General features: G+C 40.5%; 2 protein-coding genes and 1 long non-coding RNA gene across 3 annotated transcripts in view; all 3 read left to right on the top strand.

Moving 5' to 3' along the window:
* Positions 1–4,926: 4,926 nt before the first annotated feature.
* On the top strand, positions 4,927–7,618 carry LOC125018528. The gene is made up of 2 exons (XR_007113958.1): positions 4,927–4,967; positions 6,920–7,618. It is a non-coding gene; the product is annotated as an uncharacterized LOC125018528 (long non-coding RNA).
* An 87-nt stretch (positions 7,619–7,705) lies between these two features.
* Positions 7,706–12,112, top strand: LOC125019012 (ribonuclease inhibitor-like). Its single transcript, XM_047603515.1, is given in 6 exon segments — positions 7,706–7,719; positions 7,808–7,981; positions 8,959–9,132; positions 10,630–10,766; positions 10,769–10,802; positions 11,274–12,112. Coding segments are annotated over 6 exon segments (735 nt in total). The 3' UTR covers positions 11,476–12,112.
* Positions 12,113–17,591: 5,479 nt separating this feature from the next.
* The window catches only part of slc30a6 (solute carrier family 30 member 6), a 59,748-nt gene continuing 53,146 nt past the window's right edge, over positions 17,592–24,193 (top strand). Inside the window, 5 exon segments of the mRNA XM_047602468.1 lie at positions 17,592–17,864; positions 17,866–17,940; positions 17,942–17,972; positions 20,358–20,404; positions 21,712–21,798. Coding sequence (XP_047458424.1) covers positions 17,787–17,864; positions 17,866–17,940; positions 17,942–17,972; positions 20,358–20,404; positions 21,712–21,798 — 318 coding nt within the window. The 5' untranslated portion in view covers positions 17,592–17,786.

Here is a 24,193-nt window from a genome sequence, read left to right as displayed (position 1 = left end):
GGTCCAAAGAGGTAAAGCATCAGTAAATGTTGAGGGTCTTGGTTCCTCTTGTCTTCTTGCAGACTGATGAGTGTCTGATCAGTAGATGTCTGTCCTGTTGTAGAGAGACCAGCTCTACACACTAGTGTTGTTGCTTCTTGCTTGTTCAGGTCCATGTGACTCAGAGAGGAATCACCATCAGCAGACAGTCAAAGCCAGTAGTTCCTTAGTGATGCTGCAGCTGCTGCTGCTTTCAGGAGACACATGTCCACTTCTTTAGTCACGTCTGTCTTAGTTTCCTCTTGAAAACATGAATGACAGTAGATCTGGTGCATATTTAACTCCTGCAGCCTCTACACTCATCTGACAGCATTGACTTCACTCCTGTATCATGTAGGAAGACGGCCTTTGTTCACAAGTGACCAGGATGTTCATTCATTCAGGACAGAAACGCGTTAAAGTGGCATCACATTAACACAGAGGAGTAAATGTCTGAGTCTAACCTGTCCATGACTCTCATCATTGTTCACAGGAATGAACCTGGACCTGAACCCAGCTGTGTGTCCTTTAAGAGCGACGGGTCCAAGGGGTTTTTGATTGATTTTAAAGGAGGACGTGGTTCTGCTCCAAAGAGGAGGAAGAGGTAAAGTGTCAGTGAAGCTGTAACATGTAAAGTAACATGTCTTGGTGTCTTGGTGATTTGTTTCCTTGGGGAGGAAATATCAATATCTTTACTAACAGATTATCTGACAATTCAGTAAAAAGATCTACGAGGAGGATAAAGACCTGAAGTGTTGTTGAAAACCTAAGTCACTGTTTCTACATGCTACAAGGGCTAAAGCTAATATTGTATGAAGTGACTGTCACTCCTGTATCATGTAGGAAGACGGCCTTTGTTCACAAGTGACCAGGAGATTGTCATTCATGCAGGACAGAAACGTGTTAAAGTGGCATCACATTAACACAGAGGAGTAAATGTCTGAGTCTAAACTGTCCATGACTCTCATCATTGTTCACAGGAATGGACCTGGACCTGAACCCAGCTGTGTGTCCTTTAAGAGCGACGGGTCCAAGGGGTTTTTGATTGATTTTAAAGGAGGATGTGGTTCTGGTCCAAAGAGGTAAAGTGTCAATAAATGTTTTGTTCTTGTTTCATTATTAAACATTATTTATGAGTTTTATGACAAAGTCAGAGGTAAGTTGACACCTTCCACCTGATGAACCAGGTTCTGCAGTTCTTGTCACTCAGGCTGAAATTCATGGCAGTAACAACCAGGAACAACAATGCACTTGTTTGTTAATTCACTTGTGTGTCTAATCATGTCTAAGTCTAAGTTTAAGAATTTCAAAATATTAAGAATGAACCAAAATACAAAAATGAATGTTCCTGACAGTGCTTTGCCTCAGATGGGCACCATTTAGTTGAAGATTGTTTACACAAATATGCTTATTGTAATAATGAATAATTATACTGACGAGTATTCATTATTACTAATAATGACTTTTGTTCCTGTAAACCCCAACATTTTAAAACTAGGTGTCGTGACACATCTCGCAAAGCTAGCTTCGTTATCTCTCACACCAAAGTCAAGTCTAACAGAGGTTTCAGCAACATTCTGTGGGAACTTCTTCCACTGTGCAGTGTGAAGAAGCCTTGATGTTGCTCTTGGCTTCTCTCCAGCTCTGATGAAGTATGTGGTTTGTTTTATGAGTTTGGACCTGCAGCAGCCAGTGATTACACTACAGATGCTCTCCGTAATTTTCTTGAGCACCTGATTGTACCACCATCGATGCCTGGTTTCCCCCAGTGCTTGTAGACCTTGTAGGGTGTTCCACTTGGTCCTGAGGTTGGACCTTGCTTTCTGCATCACCTCCTGAACTTCTTTCAGAAGCATCTCCCGCTGATAAAAGGCCTCAGATCAGCTTCCACTTCTTACCAGCCAGACGTACGAGGAGCTCCTTCACAAAGCCAAAGGGGTTCTTGATGAAAGCTGTGCCAGATTTCAGATTTCAGACAACTGGATAATTGGTTTGGACAGCTTGCATACTGATATATATGTATATAATAGTATAAGAGACTTGTAATATTACATTACATGTACATATTGCAAGTACAGATAGAAGGAGAATGCAAAAGCAAAATGGCACAAGTAAAATGCCACAGAACACAGTGTAATCGATGGTCAATAAATAGAATAAATAGGTAAATAAGGGAGGTTACTTGTTTTACTAGCAACATCTCATCTTTATTACCACTTATCCTCACTAGGGTTGCGGGGGTCGCCTGCTTCTATCCCAGCTCTCATCAGTCGGAGGTCCACCCTAGACAGGTCTCTAGCCTACCACAGGGCTAACACAGAGGGAAACAACCATTCACACTCACACAGAGGATCAATTTAGAGTCACCTGACCATCAACATAATAAAGAAAAACAGGGCAAGGATGTAGTAAAAGTTAGGTTAGCACTGACATGTAGCATGCCCTGGTGACTGTTTTCCTGGGGAGTTAGACGATAAGACAACAACCATTTGGAGGAAGTAGTGTCTTCAATCTTGTAATGGATGAGAGCTAATTGTTGATGATTGGTCCACAGAGTCCACCAGCAGAGCTCAGAGGTTCTCAGTGGTCAGTCTACCCAACAGCATCAGACACAGCTGGACTCCATCTTTCTGGTCTGTACATGTACAACAACTACTTCCATCATGTCCATGCGCTCTTTGTCGACCAGTGGATTGTCAGTGTGTCCAACATGGATCTGATGTTTGTCTCCATGGGTTTCAGTCTGCTTGTGTCATTCATATGGTCTTCTGTTCCAGCTGCTGGAGGACAACATCATGACTTTTGTGAAGAAGGAGCTGAAGAAGATCCAGAAGGTTGTGAGTCCAGATTACCCAGAATGCTCAGAGAGTCAGAGGGAGGATGAGGAGGTGTTGGAGGGTGAGGATGAAGAGCAGAGGAGGAAGCAGAAAGATTTATATTCCTGAAGATGACAGTGAACTTCCTGAGGAGAATGAAGCAGGAGGAGCTGGCTGACTGTCTGCAGATCAGTAAGAGGATTTCTCTAAACATGAAGCTGCTGGAGAAATGAGACATTTACTAATGTCTCAAGAGATGAACCAAGATATATTTACACACTCATTCTTTACAGCAATGACATGTTGGAATATTTACTGGAGAGTTTATTCATTCATCTTATTTCTTGTTTCTTCATTCAGGACATTGTCAACGTAAAGTTAAATGTGGTCTGAAGGAGAAGTTCCAGTGTGTGTTTGAGGGGATTGCTAAAGCTGGAAACTCAACCCTTCTGAATGAGATGTACACAGAGCTCTACATCACAGAGGGAGGGACTGCAGAGGTCAATGATGAACATGAGGTCAGACAGATTGAAACAGCATCTAGGAAACCACACAGAGCAGAAACAAGCATCAGACAAGAAGACCTCTTTAAAGCCTCACCTGGAAGACATGGACCAATCAGAAGAGTGATGACAAAGGGAGTGGCTGGCATTGGGAAAACAGTCTTAACACAGAAGTTCACTCTGGACTGGGCTGAAGACAAAGCCAACCAGGACATCCTCTTCATATTTCCATTGACTTTCAGAGAGCTGAATGTGGTGAAAGAGAGAAAGTTCAGCTTGGTGGAACTTGTTCATCACTTCTTCACTGAAACCAAAGAAGCAGGACTCTGCAGCTTTGAAGACTTCCAGGTTGTGTTCATCTTTGACGGTCTGGATGAGTGTCGACTTCCTCTGGACTTCCACAAGACTGAGATCCTGACTGATGTTACAGAGTCCACCTCAGTGGATGTGCTGCTGACAAACCTCATCAGGGGGAAACTGCTTCCCTCTGCTCGCCTCTGGATAACCACACGACCTGCAGCAGCCAATCAGATCCCTCCTGAGTGTGTTGACATGGTGACAGAGGTCAGAGGGTTCACTGACCCCCAAAGGAGGAGTACTTCAGGAAGAGGTTCAGAGATGAGGAGCAGGCCAGCAGCATCATCTCCCACATCAAGACATCACGAAGCCTCCACATCATGTGTCACATCCCAGTCTTCTGCTGGATCACTGCTACAGTTCTGGAGGATGTGTTGGAAACCAAGAAGGGAGGAGAGCTGCCCAAGACCCTGACTGAGATGTACATCCACTTCCTGGTGGTTCAGGCCAAAGTCAAGAAGGTCAATGTATGATGGAGGAGCTGAGACGGATCCACACTGGATAAAAGAGCAGGAAGATGATTGAGTCTCTGGAAAACTGGCTTTTGATCAGCTGCTGAAAGGAAACCTGATCTTTTTTATGAATCAGACCTGACAGAGTGTGGCATCGATATCAGAGCAGCCTCAGTGTACTCAGGAGTGTTCACACAGATCTTTAAAGAGGAGAGAGGCCTGTACCAGGACAAGGTGTTCTGCTTCGTCCATCTGAGTGTTCAGGAGTTTCTGGCTGCAGTCTACATGATCCACTGTTACACCAACAGGAAGACAAAGAAGCTGCAGGACTTCCTGGGAGGAAACTACAATAACTCACCTCTGGATGAGTTTCTGAACATAGTCATGATTAAATCCCTGGAGAGTAAAAATGGTCACCTGGACCTGTTAGTTCGCTTCCTTCATGGCCTCTCTCTGGAGTCCAACCAGAGACTCTTAGGAGGTCTGCTGGGTCAGAGAAAGAGCAGTCCAGAAATTATCCAGAGAACCATCAACAACCTGAAGGAGATGAACACTGATGAAATGTCTCCTGACAGAAGCATCAACATCTTCCACTGTCTGATGGAGATGAACGACCTCTCAGTTCATCAGGAGATCCAAGAGTTCCTGAAGTCAGAGAACAGATCAAAGAAGGAACTCTCTGTGATCCACTGCTCAGCTCTGGCCTACATGCTGCAGATGTCAGAGGAGGTTCTGGATGAGTTGGACCTGGATCAATACAAAACATCAAAGGAGGGACGACGGAGACTGATCCCAGCTGTGAGGAACTGCAGAAAGGCTCGGTGAGTCCTGATGTGATCATTAACAGAATCAGTTTGATTTTTCTTGAACCATCAACACATAAAAGCAAGTACAAGTTGCATCATTTTCCAGCAAAAATATCTAACAATTCCATAAAGACACAAAAGTCAGAACAAAAACTAATAACACACACACACACACAGACACACACACACACACACACACACTTGACTGTCAACAGGCTTTAACACCACCAGCGTCTATTGAGAATAAACTCCGTCTTTTGATGACGTTCTGGATTCTTATTGGTCAACTCATCAGTGGTGGATCTGATTGGAGCCTGGCATGAACCGCTGTAAGGGCTATAATAACAGTTTGACACCAATCTATCAGCAGCCAACCACGAGACTTAATCAAACGCACTGTGATGTTGAATTTTCACTGAAGAGAGAGAAAAAGTTGACTGAAGTCAGACTGTGTGATGAATTAACGGACGAATAAGCCTGAGTTTGTTACCGTTAGAAAAGCATTGCTTGTACCGTAACGTTATGTCGTTTCAACGTTGACCCACTTTTAACGTGCCGAGTACCGACTGTAGACTGGAACAAACGCTAATTATCTTGCTGTCAAGTTTTTCCTTTGTCGAGCTTTAACAGGGTTCCCACGGATCCTTAAAACGTCTTAAAAGGCATTGAATTCATTCATGGAAAAATAAGGCCTTAATTGGCATTAAAATGTCTTGAATGTTTCAACAAATGCTAAGTAGGATGTTATGATTGTAATTAGTCTCAAATCTAAAAATAATAGGCAACATTTATTTCTTAAACTAATTTGTGTGAATAGCAGTGACGTCACTGGAGCGAAACCAACAACACAGTGATGTGTTTTGCGGCCGTGACTCCGCAGATGCACTCGTTCATGTAGCAGTTGGACCTCATGCAAGCATGGGAAAGTGTACATTAATGACATTGTCTGCAGAATAAAGGGAGACTATTGCGGCTAACTGCCGTGGTGGTGACTGTACGGTGGAGAGTGGAGAGAGGAGCTAATCACGGGGCTAAGTTAGCATGCTGAGGCCATGTTAAACATGCTGCTATTATTTGGCTGATGGACTCTTTCAGTGTGTCTGTATATTATGTGTTAACCGACTGGTGTTTAGCTGTAGTGGTGTCATTCAATATTTTCTTATCTTCGGACATAATAGTGTAGGAGATTTCTTTACCTGCTTGATAGTTTCTACTGAGACTCCAATCTTCCTCACAAGTGTCATTAGTCCTTAAATTAAATTCATTATAGACGTCAACTTAAAAATCATCCTTTTATTTTATGGCCTTCGTGCCCTCAATAACTGAACAACATAAAAGGCCAAGTGGCCTTGCCCCTAAAATGACCAAATTCCAGGCCTGGACCTAGGGACGGCCCCCCCACGGCAGACAGGAACAACCCCAAGCATAGCACCCCCCCATGAGGAAACACCAGAGAACTACAAGACTGAAACAATAAGATGTGGTAGGAAACTGAAATAAATACATGAAAAATAAATAGAAAGAAAATGATAAAATAGTAAAGGAGTCTCAAACTGTTGTAAAAATGATCTCGCTCCAAATCCTTATGAAATAAAACCTTTATTTGTTTTTAAATCTGTGATGTTATTGGACATTTTCATTTCCTCCTCCATATCATTCCATATTCTAACCCCACAAACTGAAATGCTCATCTTTTTGAATGTAGTTTGGATAGTGGGGTTTTGGAATTTGACTTTTCCTCTTAAATCTTATGTGCTTGCCACTTTTTTCAACAAATCTTTGAATGTTTTTGGTCAGAGGTCATTCCAAGCTTTAAAGAAACTTTGATCCGTTTTAAAACGTACTAGACCAGGACCAACAACCACAAACAAACTCAAAGCAGCACCACTCTGAGAGGAAATAAACCATGTGAATCTCTGATGGAATAACTGAACTAAAGACGCCGCCACACCTGGGTGATAAAACAGTACCCAGTACGTCACCCACAAGAAAAGTAGCAACCAACTGTTGAACAAAGCAGCCTCACGCTTCCACCACTGTGGTCCAGCATCTCTCTCTCTCCGGGCCCCACCTCTCCTCCACTCTTTAACCAGGATCAGCTGATTACCTGAGTGGAACCAGCTGCAGGTCAGAGGAGGGGCCATCACCTGGAGGAAGGAGAGTGGAGAGAGACACACAAACACAACAACTACTACAATGGCACTTGGGTCATAACAATTAGTTATTTATTGTATTTGTTTTTCAAGCTTAAACCAGTAGGTTCATAAATACATTAACATTTCTCTTTATTCTCATTACTTGTTAGTGCTTTTATTTTGAAGTCATTGGGTAACTCTTCTCATTCTTCTTCAGTGTTCCACTGTTCTCAGCAAACATTACAGTCAGTTGTATTTAGTCCCAGATGTTCTCCAGCTGTTTAAAGCTCTTCTTCTCTTTATTTCTAATCATTATTACATTTGACTGTTTTATTTATATTTCATTGTATTCACTGGAAATATTCACATGTTCACTGGGCTCAACTAAAAAGATCCAGAGTCCATTAACCAGTGAAGACAGTCCAGATGTTTGTCTCATCCAGATGTCCTCATGATGGATCAGATCCACTGACAGACTGTGGACAGTCTGGAAGCCTCAATGTAACTCAGTCTTGTCTCCATTCATCTAAACAAAGGTCTGAGAAGATGATGACAATGATGTGTTTTCTGTCAAACACAGTCAGAGAAGATGAGCTCAACAACTGATGTGGAGACAAAATGTCCAACAGGATGTGTCCAACTGTCCACTCATCAACACATCACCTTCATAGAAATGTCTTCTTCCATTATAACACATTTTATTTATTTGTCTCATTACAGACTTGAAGGCTGTGGACTCTCAGAGAGTCACTGTGAAGTCGTGGTCTCAGCTCTGAAGTCCAACCCCTCCCATCTGAAACATCTGGACCTGAGTTACAACAACCTGGAGGATTCAGGAGTGAAGCATCTGTCTGCTGGACTGGAGAGTCCAAACTGTAAACTGGAGACTCTGAGGTCAGTTTCATTTCTTTTCTTCTCAGGCTTCTGAGAATGGAGATCCAGTTTAGATGAGTTTCTCTTGTCAGGACTGTCAGATAGAAAAGGAGCTGAAAGAGTTGAAATGAAGGAGCATCATGTTCCTGAACATCAGCAGGTATCTCCTCATCAGTCATCGGTGGTGGGTCTGATCACAAACCACATCAAGTCCAGTCTTCACATGTGTTGACATTAACAGAGTTCTAGGTGTCACTAATCATTCTTTCTGTCCATACTGTCTGTGGACAAATCCCCTTATAGTCTGACTCCAATCAGACCAGATGGAGGACAACATCCACAGGTTTGTTGTGTTGTGTTGATCTTCAACTCATCTTGTTCTTCAGCACATCCAGTCAGTATCAGTTTGTGTTTCCACAGTGTTTCCTGCTGAGCTGCAGTGGAGGGACAGGAACTCAAAGAGGAACTTTGATTAGTGTCAGTCAGACTGCTGAAGCTTCATATTAGTGTCAGCTCAACAGTGGAGTTGTGTTAGGAAGAGACCACTTCACAGTCAGTGTGGACAGCAGGAATCTCAACAACTCTGGAATCAGTCCAATATGACATGTGACTGTTGTTGGAAGACACACTTGAACATGTCAACTTGTCCTTTAACATTTGAATGACACAAACCTCCTGAACACCAAATCCAGGAAGAAGAAGGTCCTGGAATCAAAGAACTAATCAACAGTTTTGTAGTCCAACATGTGTGAGGAGATATTGATCCTGTAATGAGGTCAGCAGCATCTTATTGATCTGTGTTGACATCAATAGTTGTCTGAATGTTGTGCTGACGTTTGGATGATGTCTGTAGAAGGCTGACATGATGAAGATCCACAATAACACAAGGACAAAGTCACTCTACTCATTTTAGAGAACAGCTCATTGATCAGGACACATTTCACACCTCAACACATCTGACTGATCATCAATCATTTCATCTTTTATTCTCTATTCAGGTTGTGGAGCTGCAGTTTGTCAAAGATCAGCTGTGATTCTCTGGGACCAGCTCTGAAGTCCAACCCCTCCCATCTGAAACATCTGAACCTGAGTAAAAACAACCTGAAGGATTCAGGAGTGAAGCAGCTGTGTGGTTTTCTGGAGAGTCCAGACTGTAGACTGGAGACTCTGGGGTCAGTTCACTGTCTGTTACTGTTGTAGATCTGATATGTTTAATCACCAACTGAATCTAAGTCAGAGACAACAATTGTCAGTTTTTGAATTTATCTTTGAGTTGTTTATCTTGACATTGTTGAGCTCATGTAAAGTTTTGAAAGGGTTATAATCTGAGTTATTTGTTGGTGTCGTTTTCTCTGATTAAAGCTGAAGCAGGTCTAATTTAATAGATTTCATCTATTTATTGTCTGGTTTCAGTTTATGAAATCTTAGTTTAGTTTTTTTTATTTCGAAAATAAAAAACAAAACAGAACAACAAAACAATCATATAGAATCATAAATAACAGTAAATGAGAAAATCAATAAATAAACAATAAAGTAACAGATTAAATATAAACTTATTTTATCCCACCCCTTTTAATAGCTCAATGATTTATATATTATTCACTTCCTGTCAGTATGATAATAATAATAGTCTTTATAATATATGTACATACATACACACACAGAGATATAACATGCACACATTACCAAAGACAACACAAAATATATATAAGAACACAAATAACTAAAATTAAAATATGAAATGACAATAACACCCATCACTCCGTATGAGTCAGACTCCCTCTTCATTTCTGTACCTTGTAAGAATCCTCTCTTTATATATTTTAAACTGTTTTATGTTTGAACATTCCTTGAGCGTCTCCTCCAAACTGTTCCATGGTTTAACAACACAAAGTGAAACACAAACAGTCCTCCTTGTTGTGCGTACCCTAAGTGTTCTGTAGTTTCATTTCAAATGACATTAAACAATGAAGCCCTTCCCTTCCAGTAATTGTTGAATGTTTGTGGTAGGAGATGGTTTTTTGCTTTGAACAGGATGAGGGCAGTCTGAAACCATATCCACCATATCTTTGAATTTTAGGAGTTTTGTTCAAAATGAGCAGTTTGAAAATATTGTGTGTTTCAGATCCAGTTTTATCTGCCATGCCATCATGCTTTTGCTTTTGCTATCAACCTGCAATAACCTCAAGAATTTATTTTGGTCACGAATAAACAGGAGAAAATGAGCTGAGTTGTTAAAGCGTCCTCTGTCACTTTTCAGAGCTTTTTTAGTTTGGGGGCACTGATGATTCAAGAGAAATAACTGAAGACAAATCCAAAGCAACTAAATCTAAAGCAAATCTATTTCAATAATGTTGATGCTTCATTCCTGGTCAACACACACAGATGAGATCATGTGTTCAGATGCAGTGTTGTTTGAGGTGTGTTTAGTGTCTGAGCTTCCTGCTGTTTCATCATCATTCAGTCACATTTCATTTGGAGTCAAACCTGCTGTGATCCATGTATCAGTCCATTTCTCTGAACCACAGCTGCTGGAAGGAGCTCACACACCTCACACTGTCACATATTACTGTCTGTAGAAGACATGATGGAGATCCACAATAACACAAGGACAAAGTCACTCAGACATGGAGAGGAGATTTAATCTACATCTTTTATTCTTTATTCAGGTTGAGGAGCTGCAGTTTGTCAGAGATCAGCTGTGATTCTCTGGTCTCAGCTCTGAAGTCCAACCCCTCCCATCTGAAACATCTGGACCTGAGTAACAACAACCTGAAGGATTCAGGAGTGAAGCAGCTGTGTGGTTTCTGGAGAGTCCAGACTGTAGACTGGAGACTCTGAGGTCAGTTCACTGTCTGTTACTGTTGTAGATCTGATATGTTTTAATCACCAACTGAATCTAATTCATGTTCATCCAGAACTTTCCTACATGAATCTGTAAATGTCCTTTAGTTCAAGATCGAGTTCACTGAAAGTAATTAATCAATGTCTTAGTAAATATCACAAGAACAAACACTTGAAAAATCTCTAAATGGAACTTAAGTGAATGTTTGAGCTGGACACACCAAAATAAATTACTAACAATTCAACAGGTCATTTTTATTAACTTTATTTTCACTGTGTAAGTTTGTTTCGCAGAAGTTCATAAGTATTTGACTCAGAGAAACTGTAGAAAATGTCCTCTGTTAGTTGTTAAAGTCAATGAAGCTTAAAGGCTGTTAGGACACAGTAATGTTGAGCTGAACATTTAAACCCTGAACACATCTGATGGAATTATTCAGGATTTAATCTACATCTTTTATTCTCTATTCAGGTTGAGGAGATGCAGTTTGTCAGAGATCAGCTGTGATTCTCTGGTCTCAGCTCTGAAGTCCAACCCCTCCCATCTGAAACATCTGAACCTGAATGGAAACAACCTGAAGGATTCAGGAGTGAAGCAGCTGTGTGGTTTTCTGGAGAGTCCAGACTGTAGACTGGAGACTCTGAGGTCAGTTCACTGTCTGTTACTGTTGTAGATCTGATATGTTTAATCACCAACTGAATCTAAGTCAGAGACAACAATTGTCAGTTTTTGAATTTATCTTTGAGTTGTTTATCTTGACATTGTTGAGCTCATGTAAAGTTGATGAAAGGGTTGTAATCTGAGTTATTTGTTGGTGTCGTTTTCTCTGATTAAAGCTGAAGCAGGTCTAATTTAATAGATTTCATCTATTTATTGTCTGGTTTCAGTTTATGAAATCTTAGTTTAGTTTCTTTATTTCGAACATAAAAAAACAGAACAACAAAATAATCATATAGAATCATAAATAACAGTAAATAAGAAAATAAATAAATAAAAAATAAAGTAACAGATTAAATATAAACTTATTATATCCCACCCATTTTAATAGCTCAATGATTTATATATTATTCACTTCCTGTCAGTATGATAATAATAATAGTCTTTATAATATATGTACATACATACACACACACACACAGATATAACATGCACACATTACCAAAGACAACACAAAATATATATAAGAACAAAAATAAGAAAAATGAAAATATGAAATGACAATAACACCCATCACTCCGTATGAGTCAGACTCCCTCTTCATTTCTGTACCTTGTAAGAATCCTCTCTTTATATTTTAAACTGTTTTATGTCTGAACATTCCTTGAGCGTCTCCTCCAAACTGTTCCATGGTTTAACAACACAAAGTGAAACACAAACAGTCCTCCTTGTTGTGTTCTGTAGTTTCATTTCAAATGACATTAAACAATGACCCCTTCCCTTCCAGTAATTGTTGAATGTTTTGTGGTAGGAGATGGTTTTTTGCTTTGAACAGGATGAGGGCAGTCTGAAACCATATCCACCATATCTTTGAATTTTAGGAGTTTTGTTCAAAATGAGCAGTTTGAAAATAATGTGTGTTTCAGATCCAGTTTTATCTGCCATGCCATCATGCTTTTGCTTTTGCTATCAACCTGCAATAACCCCAAGAATTTATTTTGGTGACGAATAAACAGGAGAAAATGAGCTGAGTTGTTAAAGCGTCCTCTGTCACTTTTCAGAGCTTTTTTAGTTTGGGGGCACTGATGATTCAAGATAAATAACTGAAGACAAATCCAAAGAAACTAAATCTAAAGCAAATCTATTTCAATAATGTTGATGCTTCATTCCTGCTCAACACACACAGATGAGATCATGTGTTCAGATGCAGGTGTTTGAGGTGTGTTTAGTGTCTGAGCTTCCTGCTGTTTCATCATCATTCAGTCACATTTCATTTGGAGTCAAACCTGCTGTGATCCATGTATCAGTCCATTCTCTCTGAACCACAGCTGCTGGAAGGAGCTCACACACCTCACACTGTCACATATTACTGTCTGTAGAAGACATGATGGAGATCCACAATAACACAAGGACAAAGTCACTCAGACATGGAGAGGAGATTTAATCTACATCTTTTATTCTTTATTCAGGTTGTTTGAGTGCAGTTTGTCAGAGATCAGCTGTGATTCTCTGGTCTCAGCTCTGAAGTCCAACCCCTCCCATCTGAAACTTCTGTACCTGGGTGGAAACAACCTGAAGGATTCAGGAGTGAAGCAGCTGTGTGGTTTTCTGGAGAGTCCAGACTGTAGACTGGAGACTCTGGAGTGAGTTCACTGTCTGTTACTGTTGTAGATCTGATATGTTTAATCACCAACTGAATCTAATTCATCTTCATCCACAACTTTCCTCACTTTCCCAGAATTCTTTAAATCATTTTGTTCAAGACAAGTGTTTGTAGCAGAAACTGTAGAAAATGTCCTCTGTTAGTTGTTAAAGTCAATGAAGCTTAAAGGCTGTTAGGACACAGTAATGTTGAGCTGAACATTTAAAACCTGAACACATTTGATTGAATTATTCAGGATTTAATCTACATCTTTTATTCTTTATTCAGGTTGAGTTACTGCAGTTTGTCAGAGATCAGCTGTGATTCTCTGGTCTCAGCTCTGAAGTCCAACCCCTCCCATCTGAAACATCTGAACCTGAGTGGAAACAAGCTGAAGGATTCAGGAGTGAAGCAGCTTCTTGATCTTGTGAAGAGTCCAGACTATAAACTGGAGACTCTGAGGTGAGTAGAGGGTTCCAGTCAGTCCATGCTGCTTTCATCAGTATCGTCCTAAACACAGTTAGTATCAAAGATCCAGTGTTTCCTGTAAACCTGCAGCTTCTCAGTGAAGCTGTGAGAGGAGAATGGAGACAGGCTTCAGGATTGGACAGAAAGACAAGAGAGAGACAACAGTCAGTCAATCAGATGAGCCAGAAGCTTGTTGTGATCATGTGTTTGAGTTGATGTGAAGACGACTGTTGTTGTTGTTGTGTTGATGTGTCCAGGAAATAAAGCTGGATTCCAGCTGACAGCCTTCCAAGATGTATAGAGACAGTGGTAGTCATTCATCACATCTGATCAACAAATGATCACAGCTCTGAGATCAGCTGACTGAAGCCTGCACATCACAGAAGCAGCGTTACATTCAGTAACCATGATTTTCTTAGTCAGCTGATCTTTGTTTCCATGGAGCAGCAGTAATCCATCACTAAAGTGTTGGTGCAGTAATGAAGCGTTCAGGACTCTCAGCAGTTTCTTAGTGAAATGTGCAGAGGAAACAGACTGTGATGCTAAAAGTGTCTGCAGGTCTGTGTGTGTTCACTCCAACACGTTAACATGAAGCTGAAAGGAAGCTGGCTGAGCTCCACAGCTGCTCCACTGCTGCTCTGAACAGGACTCAAGTCCCTGCTGCTCTTTCTACTGGATGTGATGATGAAGGGAAACACTCCTTCACCTCCTCTCTTCTTTCTCCTCCTCTCTACAGGTGGAGGTTAGATTAACCTGGAGGGTGTGTGTTGTGAGAGGATGAGCTGTGTCCTGATGATCCAGAGGGTGAAGCAGACTCTGACTGGACCATGTTACTGGGAGGTGGAGAGGAGAGCTTCATCCACATGGTCTCCATTTAAGACCATCAACAGAGCTTCATGGATCAGTCAGATCGTCAGTGACAGTGTTGATGGATGTTTGACTTTGTTCTGTTTTAATCTTCACTGGTTGGTTATAGAAACGTTACATCCTGCTAAACAGCAGTAAGATCTCATTATCCTTCAGAGTAAAAGGCCACAGTTTATAAAGCAAAGAGGAATTATACTGAAAAGTTAACAGCTCTACAGCAGATCATCACCAGCTACAGGAGATCGTCCCTCAGCCAGTGGCAGCATTTCAACCTTTGAACAGCAGATTCGTGTCGACTGGTGTTACCTCACCTGTGAAATCAGCCTCTCCTTCAGCTCCTCCTCCTCCTCTACCCTCCTCCTCCTCCTCTACCTTCTCCTCCTCCTCTACCTTCTCCCTTCTCCTCTACCTCCTCCTCCTTCAGCTCCTCCTCCTCTGCCTCCTCCTCCTCCTCTACCATCTCCTCCTTCTCCACCTTCTCCTCCTCCTCTACCATCTCCTTCTCCTCTACCTTCTCCTCCTCTACCTTCTCCTCCTCCTCTACCATCTCCTCCTCCTCCACCTTCTCCTCCTCCTCTACCTTCTCCTCTTCTACCTTCTCCTCCTCCTTCAGCTCTCCTCCTCCTCTACCATTCTCCTCCTCCTCAACCTTCCCTCCTACCTTCAGCTTCTCCTCCTCTAACCTTCTCCTCTCTACCTTCTCCTCCTCCTTCAGCTTCAACTCCTCCTCCTCCTCTACCTTCTCCTCCTCCTCTACCATCTCCTCCTCCTCCACCATCTCCTCCTCCTCCACCTTCTCCTCCTCCTCTACCTTCTCCTCCTCCTCTACCATCTCCTCCTCCTCCACCATCTCCTCCTCCTCCGGCTTCTCCTCCTCCTCCACCTTCTCCTCCTCTACCTTCTCCTCCTCCTCCACCTTCTCCTCCCCCTCTACCTTCTCCTCCTCTACCTTCTCCTCCTCCTCTACCTTCTCCTTCTCCTCTACCTTCTCCTCCTTCAGCTCCTCCTCCTCCTCTACCTTCTCCTCCTCCTCCACCTTCTCCTCCCCCTCTACCTCTCCTCCTCTACCTTCTCCTCTTCTACCTTCTCCTCCTCCTTCAGCTTCAACTCCTCCTCCTCCTCTACCTTCTCCTCCTCCTCTACCATCTCCTCCTCCTCTACCTTCTCCTCCTCCTCCACCTTCTCCTCCCCCTCTACCTTCTCCTCCTCTACCTTCTCCTCCTCCTCCTCTACCTTCTCCTCCTCCTCCACCTTCTCCTCCCCCTCTACCTTCTCCTCCTCTACCTTCTCCTCCTCCTCCTCTACCTTCTCCTCCTCCTCTACCTTCTCCTCCATATATAAACTCTACTGGAATATGTTGATGCATGACACATGAACAGATCAGAGATATAATGATCGTCAAGTCTGTGGGGAAAATACAATAAAACGTTATATTCTAGATGCTCATTTAAACATCTTCCATGCAAATACATGAAAACAATAAGTTAAAACCATTTTTTATTATCATTAAATATTTTCTTTTATTTAATATCTGTATTGTTGAGCTTATGCAGTTACATACCCTTGAATAAACTTACAGTTCGATAAGAGGTATTCTGTAGTTGATAGTACTACATGTCAAAGCGTGTATAATGTTAAGTTACATTAAGTGTGTTGGAATGGTAGATTTTGCCATATGTGACCAATGTACTGATGAATTAAGACAACACAACAGTAGTTACTGATGTTTTTGTAGTGACATAACCGTAAACTGATTAGTATGTACATAATAGTGTTCATAATTACAACCTTAAGGTTAAACAAATGTTGATACACTTCACCCAAAGTAAAATGTTTTGCTAACATTTTATTCTTTTAATGGGGGAGGATGTGGCAAAGTGGAACAGTCATTTCATATTTGTTAATTCAGTGAAAGTAATTTGCTTTACATATGTTACAGTTAATTCATATTATTTACTTGAATGTTTGTAATGTCTATTTAAGAGGACAAGTGAAGTACGTTGTAAAAAAAAAAAAAAGACAGGCTAAAAAAATGTGTGTTTGTGTTGAACCGTGGACGGTTTTTTTCTTTTATTAAAAGTTGCTAAAAACGAATGGACGTGGTTCTTGGCCGTTCATTTTGAGGGTCCAACATCATGATCTGCCAACAAATTACAATACAAACAGTAAAAGTGTAAATGTGAATCTCTTGCAATAAACCTCCCACATCGATGGTGTTTTGCTATTTGTACTAATTGTATTGAGAAATGCACTTAGTGTTTTGCAAATGTCGAGGATAATTCCAGGAATGTACCAAAACTACTGAGAAAAACTGTAATAGTTCTTGTGAAAGTGCATTTAGTATCGTTATTTTGATGTGGACATCGATTCTAAAAGACACGTCTGGATCGGAATTATCGATATTTCTGGATTGATACGCACATCCCTACCAGGAGTGGCGAAGATACCTCTAGATTTAGTATCGATCCGATACCAAGTAAATGCAGGTACGCCAATACTTAACCTAAAAGACGTAACTGACCCCTTGACCTAATTTCCCTTCGGGGATCAATCAATCAATCAATCAATCAGTCAATCAATCAATCTTTGGACCCACATATTATTTCTTGAGAACAAATGAAAACAACTTTTCAGGCAGAGGGTTTAGAAGTTTTAGAAATCTCTAAATCACAGCAGAATTTAGAGAAACACAGTCAGGTCTCCTCTGGAATGAAACCGCTGCAGTCGTACAAAAAAGAAACTGAAATTTAATTATATCGATCTCATTTCTGGAATCAGTGTAGATCGAAATGTTGATTATATTGATACTAGCTGTGCTATTGGTCAATACTGAAACCAGAGAATAGAGTATCATGCCCTTTATTGTCACTATAAAGATTACAACCAGATTGGAGAGATTTTCCTTTTCAGTGCAAAGACGAAAAAACACACAAGTATGTACAAAACAGAAAAGGAGGTAGTATTTACAGGATGTACAGCTGAAGTTAAAATACTAAAAAACATTGAAAATATACAACATTATAAAACAAAATATACATTGTTTTATTGCAGCCGGTGTTAAAGTTTATCAACCATGGTATCGAAATTGATATAAAAATATCAATCATGCCGATACCAAGAGCGGATGGATCAATATCTATATCCATCGGTATCAATGGTATCACTATTGATATCGCCTTTGGTATCGGGAAGTTAAACGAGATGATGAGGACGAGGAAACAAGTGGTTAACGAGGGCGGAGATATCGATACACGGCAGGTATCGACGGTGATCGATCGAAACATGTGTGGTATCGATGCTACGATTTGTATCGGTATTGTCGATATTTCGATCGATACTAGAAATCCAAAATGGCGATGGACGGGATGATGTCCACGTCTTCGGGTCTCTCATACCACAAAGTCGGGGATTTTTACCCCAGAAAGTTCTGGGCCGAAGCCGGACGTGGTGCCGTCGGGGGTGACGGAGAGGAAGGTGGTCCCCCTGGACAAACCCGACATGGTTTTCTGTGGATGTCATCAACATCAAAGACTCAGGTTTGTTATGCTAACATGCTAACGGCTACCTGAACTCATTTGAACGGGCGGCTCGGCTAGCTGTGCTAACATGCTAACAGCTGTTCGGAGTGTTGAGACTTTCCAGCTTTATTCTGCTGTTTGTGTCTGTAACGTTTAGTCGAAGCTTCGTGGGGCTTCGTGGGGTTTGGAAACTCTCTGTTCTGTTAAAATATTAAAAACAAACTCAGATCCACAACAACATGAAGAGACATGTCACTAATCAGGTTATAAATCAGGTTTAGGAAGTATAGGATCACAGGCTCTCTCTTCATTTCATTCTTATACAAAAACCATCAACACAAGGACATTTTTAAGACAATAAAGCGAGAGGAAATATGTCTCTATAATATGTCCACGAACTTCATTCCCTGTCTTTTCCTTTTACTTTCATTCATTCTTTCCTGTTTTATTCTGTTTGTGATGGAAAAAAACGTGTAAAGTGAAGCCAAAGTTTATCTCCTTATTACCTGAACCTGTTGCTTTCTTCCTCATCCTTTGTCAAGAGTTCAAGTTTGTGAGTTAAAATGTGTAAAAAGTCAATTTTCCTTGTTTTTGAAAGTTGGAGCTTCATAATTTCCTCAGGAACAAAATCATTTTCACCATTTCAGTAAATTCTGGAAAATAACGTGACGTCTGTGGAATATGGGTCAAATATGTTTGAAGCTGTGGATCATAGAAAATGTTTTAGGTTCCTCCGTGGATCAAATTTAACGTAATTTACTCTTTTATTTCTTCTTTTTTTTGGTTTTAGATGAAAACGAGTGGTGGATTCAAAGATAAAAGGTCTAATGGGCCAAAAATTCACATTTAATCCAGAGTTTACATGGATACGAATGAATAACAAGTTGGATATGAGGTGAAAAGCAGCACTGGATGATAGATGCTGAATTCTTTTTACTATTTAGGGCTGGATTCAGTCAGTTTCCACCTGCTCACACAGAAGATGTGTTGAGCTCTTTAACACATGACAGGAGTTAAACCTTTCCATAAAACAGTCTGTCATTTAATTTTTCTTTTAAATGTTAAAACGCCAGGACGTTTTAAAAACTAAAGGGTTGAGTACGAGGGTTTCCTCTGGAAATGAGTTTCTTAGAACCATGAAAAGACCCTGGAAGATGATGGTAGATGTGTCTGTTCTTGGGATTCTCTGACTCTGTGCACATTATTTCATGATTTACAAATCATCTAAAACACGGCAAACTCTTAAAGCTGCTGCAGCGACTTGAAGGGTTGTTGGATCCAAATCCGTTTGGCCACAGCGCCTGTTTTTTGAGGATGTGATGGTCGTGAGTGTGAGTTTCACGCAGTCATTGCTGAGACGTGAAGTAAAGGTGCGACAGGAAAACGAGTTCCCGATGATGTTAATGAGCAGAACTACAGAAACAAGTATGAACAGACTGGAGTTTATTCATCGGCCGTGCACAGACTCAACGCTCTCACACTTGGTTCCACATCCATTTCTAAAGAAATCACCTGCGAGCTACACACACTGGCCACTTTATTAGGTACGCTAGTGAATGCAAAGAAAAAGAACCAGTGGTGCACTGGAAACAATGACTGATGAATCAATGAAATCCTGGAATTTTTTTCTCCATTTTCCTGCAGGTTTTTCCATTTTTCCTTCACATTAGTGACGGTTCTGGTGTCCAGCTTTAGTTTCTAATACAGAGCCATGTTGAATCAACTGGACTTGTTGAGATTTGAGAAAAAGTTGCATCCAAGTAGCTTCTTCTCCAGCCTTTTTAGGACGGATCTAAATTAAACTGAACGCTGTTGATTAACATGTTGGAGCTCATTCATGGTCTCGTCTCTTTTCAAAGACAAGACTCTGAAGTTTCTGTCACTACAGTCAGAATCTCTCTAAGTGGTTTAGTTCTGGAGGAATCAAAGTTAAAAATAACAGGTTGTTGTGTTGGTTGAATCCTAGAATGACTTTTATCCATGAAACCAGAAGAAAATGACGTATTACATCAAACACAGCTGGAGTCCAGAGCTCTGATTGGTTGAACTTAACTTTTTCTGTAATCAACCAAAAACTGGTGCAACTTTCGTCCATTAACGTCTAGACACTGACCTGTAGTTGAAGTTTGTCCCCGTCCTCTGTCCCTGTGAATGGTCCAGACCCATTATCAGTCATAGGCTCCAGTCTCCAGGTGTGAACGGGGTTGAAGCTTCTGGATTATAACTAGATGCCAGATTATACCTCAGTGCACAAAGAAGAGTTTCTCATTTAAATCTCAAACCTCCTCCAGTCTCTTAGAGGTGAAGAAGTTACTCAGATGAAACGTCTCCTCTAAACTCTTGAAGTCCAGTTTTAAAGTGAAACTGTTAAACTTGTTCCTCTTTTGTTGGCGTCGTCCTCAGACGTCCCTCTGCACCGGAAGAAGCACGAACAAGACACCTACGTCCTGGTGAGTGTCTTTTATTCTTCTTATTTTTTATTAAAACCAATTTGTCCGAGTAAGAAAGAAAGAAGTTCTTCTTAAGACTCACCTTAAACTCTTAAATTTATTCCTTTATTTTTTTTTTCATTTTTGTAGCAGTTTGTCAGAAAAGGAATAAAAACTTTCTTTAATCTTATATTTGTGCTGACTTATTAAAAAAAAAACAAGTAGAAGACTTTTTAAAAAAAAATCTTGTTCAGGAAATTTTCAAAAACCCACAGAAAAAAAAAATAAAAACTTTTTGGAATAAGATTCAAGTTTGTAGAAGAATTGCTGGTAAATCATTATTTTAAGCTTCTGTTATGTGGCCCTGAAAGTTATAATCAGGAACATCTTTAAAAGTACAACAATACACGATGAATGGACGTACTTTTCCTTTATTTTCAACTATAAACCGTCTCATAAAACCAGGGAGTTCATATAAAAAGGCTCCAAAAGGACTCAATAATGAGGTCGTATTTAACGAAAGCTCCTTAAAATTAAATAAATAATGGAGCCAACAACTTGAACTTGGGACCATCTTCCTGCATCACTAACAACCACATGTAACTAGTGATTGCTAAAGAAAAACTAGCCTTGGTTAAGGTTTTATTAGTTTAGTTATGTTATGATATTAGGAACTAACGATATGTTTCCATAAAACTCTGGTTGCAAGTTATTACAGTCGTCTGATTCAATACACAAACTCTTCCCAAACCCCAAATTCAAGTCTTAAAATCCCTTAAAGTATCGTAAATACGAAAATATTTTTCATTGTAGGTCTTAAATTACATTTTGTCAAGTCTTCATTTGCAGTGTGACCCAGTCTGTCATGTTTCTGTTCCTCATTAATGGCGAACACCCCACGGATGTCTCAAATTTAGTTATTTTGAAAGTAGTTCTGTCTCTGATTTTAGTTATTTTTTGTGTGGGTCTTAAAAAACAGGTGTTAAAAGAGTCTTAAACAGTCTTGAAAAGTCTTCAGAGAAAGTCTTAAATAGTCTTAAAAACAGTTCTTAAGAGAGTCTTAAACAGTCTTGAAAAGTCTTCAGAGAAAGTCTTAAAAAGGTCTTGAGAAGTTTTCTATTCCACTTGTTGAAACTGGCAGAATCCTTGTAACTGTTGTACCACAAATGGCCACTTGGTGTCAGTGCAGGTTAAGTTTTAAACCTCCTCTGTTCTTCTTGCTGTCACACACGTAACGAACCTGATTGTGTTTTAAATGAAGCTCAAAGTAACTGGGTCTCATCATGAACTCATCTGCTTTTCTTTTCTTTTCTGTTTTAAACCTGCAGGGAACCATTCATCCGTTCAGGAAGACGCACAGATCCGTATTTGGAAAACTCCTGCAAGAATTCAGACTGGTCTCCTCAGACAGACGAGTAGGTTTATTTATTTATCTCTGTATTTATTTGTGGTTTCAGTCTCGCGGTCCTCTGGTTTTCTCTCGGTATTTGGCATCTGGAAGAATCCTCACTTTCTAATCTGGTTAGGCCGTAAGCCGGTTAGTCGCCGTGTCTCATTCAGAGTCACCCAAACACCTCCAGTAATCCTGTTTCCCTACTAGGTCACCATGTTCCAGGGAAAGCCCTCCGATTGGACGGGCCTTAACGTCTGAGTTCACCTGATACCTGCTGGACTCAAAGATCTGCTGATAATCATCCCATTGTTCAGTTTTTTCCTGCAGGTTTCTGGTTTAGATTAAAGTAAAACAATGAAATGGTTAAATTTTAAAACCCTGATTGTGACCAGACCCGGTAATACAGGGTTTCCACAGAGCCTTCAAAAGTCTAAAATACGAGCTTATTTTCCATTGTAGCTCTTGCGTCTTAAATCCTCCTTTTGTCCATTTATTATCGCTTCATTTCCTCTTTGATCCTGTAGTTTATTTCTTTATTAAATGTAACTATTAGAAGAAATAAAACTACAAATGGGACCAGGAAGTGGAACGACACACGTAACAAGGTTTGAACTGAACGAGTTTATGGGTGTTGTTTGGTATAAATCTTAAATTTAACCCTTAAAAAGTCTTAAAAAGTCTTAAATTTGACTCATTCAAAGCTGCAGAAACACTTGAAGGCATCGTGGGAAGTTAAATGGGTGTAGGCAGTTCGGAAACTGCTTGAGATAAATTAAGACGTCAGCTGATGCCAGAAATACTTCTGCTTCTTTTCTTTATTTTTAAAATAAAAAGTAAAACGATGAAATAGCGTCAGGATCAGATCATGAATGAATCTTTAGCTCCGCCTCCGTGAGACTTTATGACCTTATATGGACCGTGAACGGTTTTAACCTGAGGAGGAGAAATGGAAAAGAAGAGGAGAGGAAGAAGGAGGGAAGAGGAAAGGAAGAACGAAACAAAAGAAGAGGAAGAGGAATGGAAAAGGGAGGATTAGGAGGAGGAGGAAACTAAGAAGAAAAAGAAAGAGGAGAAAAAAGGACAAGAAGGAAGAAGAAACAAAGAACCTAAGATAAGGAGAACAACGAATAGAAAGGAAGAAGAAAAGTAAGGAGGAGAAGAAAAAGGAGACAAGAATTAAGAGGAAACGAATGAAAGGAAAGAGGTGAAGAGGGAGGAGGAGTTTTTGTTATTTTTTATTTAATGTGAATCTGAGACAACAAAACTAATTAAACGTTACCAAGATGAAATTTATATTTATTTATATTTAAATTTAAACGGATGTGTCTGTGATGTCACTTCCTGTGTTTCCATTCGCTCTAGAAATGAAATGAAATGAACAAAACCTGATTATCTCAGTGATAAACAGGTGATGAAACATAAAAACCTCCAACATCTGAAGCTGAAAGATGATAAAGAGGTTTCTCAGGCGCATCCGTATAAAAGTTTATCTCTAAAGTTCAGTGAAACACTGGAGACGATGCAGGAGGTCATGTGACCAGTTCATCTGAATCCATCTTCCTCAAAGTGATTATGGGATGTGAGGAGACGAGACGTTACCATAGTTACAGCACCTTTCAGAGGAGACACATTTTAGAAACATGGCTTTTATTTTGAGTAAAACTGGAAACACCGCTAGTAGCATTGCGTGTTGTGTCGCTATCCTTAGCCATTAGCTTAGCATATGGGCCACGTTTGTTCCCCCTTCACCTTCTGACGTCTGACCCAGCTCCATATTATTGGTGTGGAGCCTCGTTAGCCACAGGTGAGCTAATGGGGCTAACGAGGACGCCGTCAACTTAGCACATTTATCTCTTTGTTTCTGTCTGTAAACCGTGTACGAGGTGTTAGCGCACATTCCTGGTGTGTGTTTGTGTCAGCGTTTATTGTACTATAATCCACTTAGACCACACACCGGGGGGGGGGGGGTCCTGGGATTGGATTACACAAAAAATAACTCCCCAACATCTGACTGCAGGTGCAGTCGGCCGAGGTTTTTGCAGATATTTCTATTTCTATTTATTTATTTTTGCTGATCTTAGCAGGTGTTATTTAGCGTTGCCTGGATGTTGATGGCAGGAATATTAAATTCAGCTCAGTCTGTGTAATGAGGCCTGGAAATACCTCAAACAAAGCTCTTATTGTGGCGGTGTTGTGTTCCGCTGTCCTGTTTTCTGATAATGATCTTCTCGGCCGTGCGGAGGTTTGTGACGCTGGCTTTTAATTTATTCTTTAGTCATCGCACGTCTTTCCACAACAACCTGATACGCGCTGATCTGGAATTAATCGTGTGTGAAACAACAGTACGACGTCTCGGAGCTATTCCTTCCCTAGCGCCCTAGCCTCTCTGCTGATACTAGCTCTTCCTAGATTCTGCT

The sequence above is a fragment of the Mugil cephalus genome, chromosome 13 (assembly GCF_022458985.1).
Source record: "Mugil cephalus isolate CIBA_MC_2020 chromosome 13, CIBA_Mcephalus_1.1, whole genome shotgun sequence".
Classification (NCBI taxonomy): domain Eukaryota; kingdom Metazoa; phylum Chordata; class Actinopteri; order Mugiliformes; family Mugilidae; genus Mugil; species Mugil cephalus.
This window is presented reverse-complemented; position numbering and strand designations above follow the sequence as displayed.